The sequence below is a fragment of the Condylura cristata genome, unplaced genomic scaffold, assembly GCF_000260355.1.
Source record: "Condylura cristata isolate star-nosed mole 26May11 unplaced genomic scaffold, ConCri1.0 scaffold00004, whole genome shotgun sequence".
Classification (NCBI taxonomy): domain Eukaryota; kingdom Metazoa; phylum Chordata; class Mammalia; order Eulipotyphla; family Talpidae; genus Condylura; species Condylura cristata.
The window spans coordinates 1,997,441-2,003,201 of record NW_004567105.1 but is presented as its reverse complement, the minus strand read 5'-3'; the positions used below and the strand labels follow the sequence as shown (position 1 = coordinate 2,003,201).

The 5,761-nt window shown below is 68.0% G+C and overlaps 1 protein-coding gene across 1 annotated transcript in view; it reads right to left on the bottom strand.

Annotated features, from left to right (window-relative positions):
- Nucleotides 1-2,265: 2,265 nt before the first annotated feature.
- NFAM1 (NFAT activating protein with ITAM motif 1) overlaps nt 2,266-5,761 on the bottom strand; it is a 21,571-nt gene continuing 18,075 nt past the window's right edge. The window contains exons 5-6 of the mRNA XM_012720674.1: nt 3,862-3,948; nt 2,266-3,123 (exon numbers count right to left, since the gene is read on the bottom strand). Coding sequence (XP_012576128.1) covers nt 3,064-3,123; nt 3,862-3,948 — 147 coding nt within the window. The 3' untranslated portion in view covers nt 2,266-3,063. The remainder of the gene's footprint in view (nt 3,124-3,861; nt 3,949-5,761) is intronic.

Sequence of the window (5,761 nt, the reverse complement as noted above, 5' to 3'; positions counted from 1 at the left end):
AATGGCCAGATTAGACACTCACCAGACAGCCGTTGCAAGCAGGATTCCAGGTACCGAGAGGATCGGCAATGCAAAACAAGGCCAATTACAGAAGCATTAGCCTGGATTATGCAGCTTCCAGGAGCAGTTCATACCTCCAGGCATGCTGTGCCCTGAAATTTCCAGAGGCGGCCTGGGATCCCAGCAGCCGGGCTGCCTGAAGCTGGCTTTCTGGGGTTGCTAGCTGGGCCCCTCCCACCTCGGCCGGCCTGCCTCTACCCCCAATGAGATAGACCACTGGGAAAGGGGGTGCCCACCCCACCCTAAGTAGCTCTGTCCAAGCCAGGTGAGACCCACAGGCCATCTCCGAGGGAGGCTCCCTGTGGTTCCCTGGGGCAGAGACTGTCTCCGCGTCTCCTCCTGGCCTCTGTTCCCTGGAGGCCCCGGAGCTGGCCCAGACCTTCTGGCCTGTGTGAACTGTCCAGTCTCTGAGTCATAGTCTCTGCCTTGGGGGCATGCAACCCCCCCCCCCCAGCAGGGTGCTTGTGGGACTCTAGAGATAGTGCAGGCAGAGCCCGAGGGCCTAAAATCAGCACAACCTCCGCGCTCAGCAGCATGGCAGCAACTGCCGGCGGGCCGGTGTCCGCACCCTGGCCGGCGAGTCCCTTGCTGGCCTGCCCTTGGACAGCTGCTGCTGTGCTCAAGCTGTCCCCCGCAGCCCCTCACGTGAAGCTGGAGGGTTTGACTCCGCATGTCCACGGGGCAGCGTCCCGCGCCGTAGCTCCGGTGAGCGGGCCACGGTCAGGTCCCTCTACCTGGGGCCGGTGAACAGAGCCGGCCAGCAACCCGCCAGGAGGCCGCTGCGGCTGCAGCCCAGCCAGCTCTGTGCCACCGGCACGCGGCGCCGTCAAGGTGCCTGGAAACAGCCGCTGGGCGTCTGCGCCTTGGCGCGGCCAGGGGCCGCCTCTCGGGCTGCACTTTGCCGTGATGGGAGAGTTTCACGGCAACGTATACCTGCTTCGCTGGCATAGAAAATGCCCAGCTCCGAGTGCCGAGCAGGCCCGGTGGTCAGGGCTCGGGACCCTTCAGGGGCCACAGCCATGGCCAGGAAGGAGAGTCCTCGTGCCGATGTGCCCAGCGCTCGGCGTCTGGGCCCAGGGCTGGGGAAGCCCTCAGGCGGGCCAGTGCCATCTCCTGGCACGGGGGAGGGCCCGGAGATGCCACGCAGCCTGGCTGGCGCCAGGCCCAGCCTCCCTCTCCTGGCTGAGCAGCCTGCCAAGAAAGCGGCTGAACTACACAGAAACCCATCCTGGCGCTCCCAGCGGCGTCCTCACACTGGAGCGTGGTCTCTAAATCAGAATGTGAAAAAAAGAAAAGGCGGCGTTGCCTGTAAGTTGATCTCAGGTTAGCGGGGCTGGTGGCCGGAACAGGCGGCACTGCCAGGCGAGGTCCCGAGAGGCTGGCAGCGGGCACCCCAGGCCCAGCGGGGAGCAGCCCGTGTTCCCATGGAAACTCTGCCTTGCAGAATCCTCTGGAAATCGTTGCTGAGGAGGAACCACCGCTTCCCACACCCACTTTGCCTCCCTGGGTTGGGTTTCCAGGGCTGGAAGGGAGGGTGGGAGGCGCGGCTGGAGGGGCAGGACGGCAGGCCTGGCCGGGTTCTGCCCTGCAGAGGCCCACGGCTGGCGGGAGGAACTGGAGTGGCGCGGAGCTCAGAGACTCTCCCGAGGGCTATGAGGCCGTGACCGGGCCCGGCCGCCTGGGACTGGGAATCCCTGCTCAGAGCAGGGCAGGCGGGCCGGGGCCTCGCAGGGAGGGGACTGGCGAGGCCAGGCCTGAGGCTTTCCTACCAGCCCTAGGCCGGGTCTGCCCTCCGGAGGGCCAGGCTGATGCGGAGAAGTTTGGGGGCGCCAAACCCCTCCCATCCGTTTATAGGCAGCCGCCTGGGACCAACTCCTGGGAGCTGGGGCCAGTGCGCAGCCGGGGGAGAGGGCTCTGGGCTCTTGCCTCTCTGGCTTTGACTTCTGCGCCAGGGACTTGAGGGACAAGAGAGGAGAAGCTTGGCAGACGCGGTGCCGGGGAGGCCGACCTGGGCAGACACGGCAGCCATTATCGTGACTTGACTTGATTTTGCTCTTGTCACCCCAGAACTGCCCGGCCCCTTTCTTGCTGTTCCACCAGGAGGCGCCTTAGGCTTGTGGTGAGCGTCAGGGCCTCGGGGCCCGTTTCCGGCCAGCCCCGCCTGGCTGGGCACTTGCCAGCGAAGGAGTGGAAAGCTGGTGCTTTATTGGAAAACTTTTATTGGGAACATCCTTTCTCCTCCACACTATTTCCATTAAAGACCCATCACACGATGGGTTGCTTTGTCTTTATGTGATGGGCGGCAGGACCCCATTTTGACGCCTCTAAGTGTTAAGAGCGTTAACATTTGGGGCTAATGCAGCCGTGGGCATCCTTGGTCACGCACTGACAGCTTATGGGGCAGGGCAGCCCTGGGAGAGAGGCGGCCTCAGAGGCGAGGCCAGGGGCTGGCCCAGATCCTGACCACTGGGGTCCTGGGCACAGGACAGACAAAGACGGGGCCAGGCCAGGCCGGTGGGCGGCGCTCCAGGCTTCGGGACTGGACTGGGTAGGCCACACTGGGTGGGGGCAGTTTGCCAGCAGGGGATGCACCGAGCTGGGAGGCAATCTGGCCTCCTTGTGGGGAGGGGAGAGCCTCAGGTTTGGGGGGGCGGGGCCCTCCCCACCCCAGAGCCCCACCCCGCCCCACCAGTCCTTGGTCTCCAGCCTCTGCCTGCCGCCCACCCAGCCCCCTCTCACGGCAGAGGCCTCCTGCCTTCCCTCCACCCGGGCAGTGGGGAAGGGGGGGCATAGCCGCTCCTCCGGTCACCCCCTCCCCGCGAGGAGGAAGGGCCCCTTGCAGCGGGCACGGCTTGGACCAAGGCCAGGCGACCTGAGGCGCGGGGGTCCCTGGGCGCAGGGCAGAGCCGGCAGGAGGGTGAGCACGTGGGGGGACTGACGGGGCCCCCCGGGGCTCACGCCTGGTACAGGTCAAGGCCGAGGCGGAGGCAGGCAGCGCTGGGGCTAGAGATTCTCATAGACCAGGTTAAATTCACCGTCATCCTCAAATCTGCGCAGTTTCTCCTGGGAGGAAAAAACAAAGAAAACAATGGGGGGGGGAGTGGGGTGCGCTCGCCCGCCCTCAGCTGCGCAGCCCCAGCCCTCCCCTTTCTGTCTGGGTTCCCAGACTGGGTCCCACTCATCTTGTAGGGGTGGGCTCAGCAGCTCCAGCGCCCCAACACAGCCCGTGAACCTACCCCTCAGGGGGCCACAGAGGCCAGTTTGCTGGGCTGAGACCTGTTGCCCCACCTGAGGCTGCCAGAGGGCAAAGGCCCGCCTCTGGCTCCTGGTCAGTGCCCAGGGCTGACGGTGGGGACCCAGGCGGGGGAGCCGCCTTCCGGTCCAGGCCGCTGCAGGGCTGGGTCTAGGAAGGGCCTTGAGCAGAGGAGACTCAACACCCAGCAGGAGCTGGGCTGGGGCGAGCGAGCGACAAGCAGCCCTGATGCCCCGCGGCTGTCCCCGGGCCCAGGGGCCTTGGGGCACCACCAGGTCCCAGGTTTCCCTGGACTAGACGAGCAAACTGAGGCTAGGAGAGAATGGCGCCCCACAGCGCCTGGCGCCCCCCGCGAACACAGCCCTGAGCCACAGCCGCAGGCTGAGACCCCGAGCCCCGCCGGCCCGGCCGTCAGGCGCCTCGCCCGGCTCGGCGGCCGGTGTCCACCAGAGGCAGTGACCGCGCACGCTGAGTGGGCTCCCGGCTCCCAGCACAGCACGTCTGCGGGGAGGACGCCCGGCCCGGGCTCGCTCCCGACACCCCTGTACCTGGGAGTGCGGGGTCTGGAGGGGGGACGGGCTGCTGGCCTCGCTCTGGATGCAGGAGTAGACCTCAGTGTCTCGGCGCTGCAGGGCCTGCAGGGGTGGGCACACAGTCCTGGCACCGCGTCTCCAGCCTTGCCGCCCGCACCTCGCCCCACCTGCCCGCCGAGGGTGAGTCCTCCCGTGCTCCGGCCACCTCCGCCCTTCAGTCTGGCGCCAGCCGATGGCCACGCTCCCCCGGGACGCCTCCTGGCGCCTGCCCTCCCTCCCCTGCCCCAGCGAGGGCCCTGCCTGCCCCCCCCACCGCCCCCGGGCCCCACCCCGCTGCGCTCACGGAGGTGGAGGCGCCTCCTGCGCCTCCTGCAGACCCCCCTCCTTCGAGCCAGGCCTAGTCTGCTGCCGGGTCCCGAAGCCCCACGGGCAGAAGAGCGCCCCACAAGCTGGGTCCTGGGGCCACACCACCCTTGGTCCAGCGTGAGCCCCTTCCCTCGGGCCTCGCGAAGGGAGAAATCAGACCAGGCTGGACTGGCCCCTCAGCGCCGACCCGCGGCAGCCGCTGGGGCTCGGTTTCCTCATCTGCGACCTGGGGCCTGTGTGTCTAGCACTGGCTTGAAGACTCGGGCAGACGGGTCGGCGCAGGACCGGCGAGGAAGGGCGCTCAGTAGCTGCTGGTGACGGGCAGGAGGCACGAGCCCCCGTGGCCACAGCCTGGCCCTCCCAGCCCGCTGGGCCCGGGGCCCCCACGCCAGGGCCACCTGCAGCTCGTGGGGCGCGGAGCCGGCCTGAGCAGGCGCCCTCCTCCCCAGCACGCACGTCACATGGATGCCGGCTGGTTGCCAGGGAGGTGGTTTCCCTGGCAACAGGCAAGCAGGGCTGCGAGGCAAACAGGAGAGGCAGGTGGTGCTCTGAAGCCTGACAGGGAGGCGCGGCGGGAGGAGGCAGGGAGGCGCCGGAGCAGCGGGCCATGAAGACCCGTAACAACCCATTTGGTGCTTGGGAGCCCCTCACTTCAAGGGCACGGCGCCCAGGGATGGCCAGGCAGCCCCGGACTCTCAAGGGCTTCTGGGTCCGACGGCAGGTCGTGGCCGGGGGCCTCACACCCGCCTCCCCCAGGAGGATCCCCCTCTCCAGTGGGAGGAAACTTCGAGCCTTGTTCCGACTGGGAATTTCTGGGCCTGGCCACCGGACAGTCCAGCTCTCAAATGGACAGCTGTACCCCTGAGGCCCCTACCCTCTTCCGCTATCCTGGGCCCGCAGATCTGACACCCCTCAGGGAGGGACACACAGAAAAGGCGGGAACAGGCCCTCCTCATGGGTCTCAGCCGGAGGCAGAGCTCAGCCCCGCGGGTAGTTCCCTGCCCGTGTCCAGCTGGCACCAGCTGCCCGCACGCCTCCGCCCAGAGAGGCCCAGAGACGCCCGAGGGCGCGCAGCCCGCAGGGGGAGCCCAGGCGGCGCAGGCTGCGCCCGGCGGTGGGATCCTGCCGGCGGAGCCCGCGGCCAGGGCTGTCCTGGCCCAGAGGGCGCCAAGGGGCACCCGGCTGGCCTCTGACCCACGCATGGCTCTGCTGTGGCAGTGCAGGAGCAGCTGCGGGCTGAGCGGGGGGAGGCTGCAGGTTGCCCTGATTAGCAGCTGCCCGAGCCTTTGACAAGTGCTGACCGCTGGGCCACATTTGCATTCAGGGTGTGAAACGCAGGGCAGGGCCTTGTCAACAGGCTGCAGCCAGAACTCCCTGGCCTGCTGGGCGGCGGGGGGCGGCCTCCCTTGGGAAGGCCCTCTGGGAAGACTGTCCCGGCCTCCGAATGGGCACGGCTGGCGGCTGGCGGGGCTGGGATCCAGGTGTGCAGATCTGGGCTGTGCAGAGCTGAGCCGGGCTGAGCTGGGCTGAGCCAGATTGAACCGGGCTG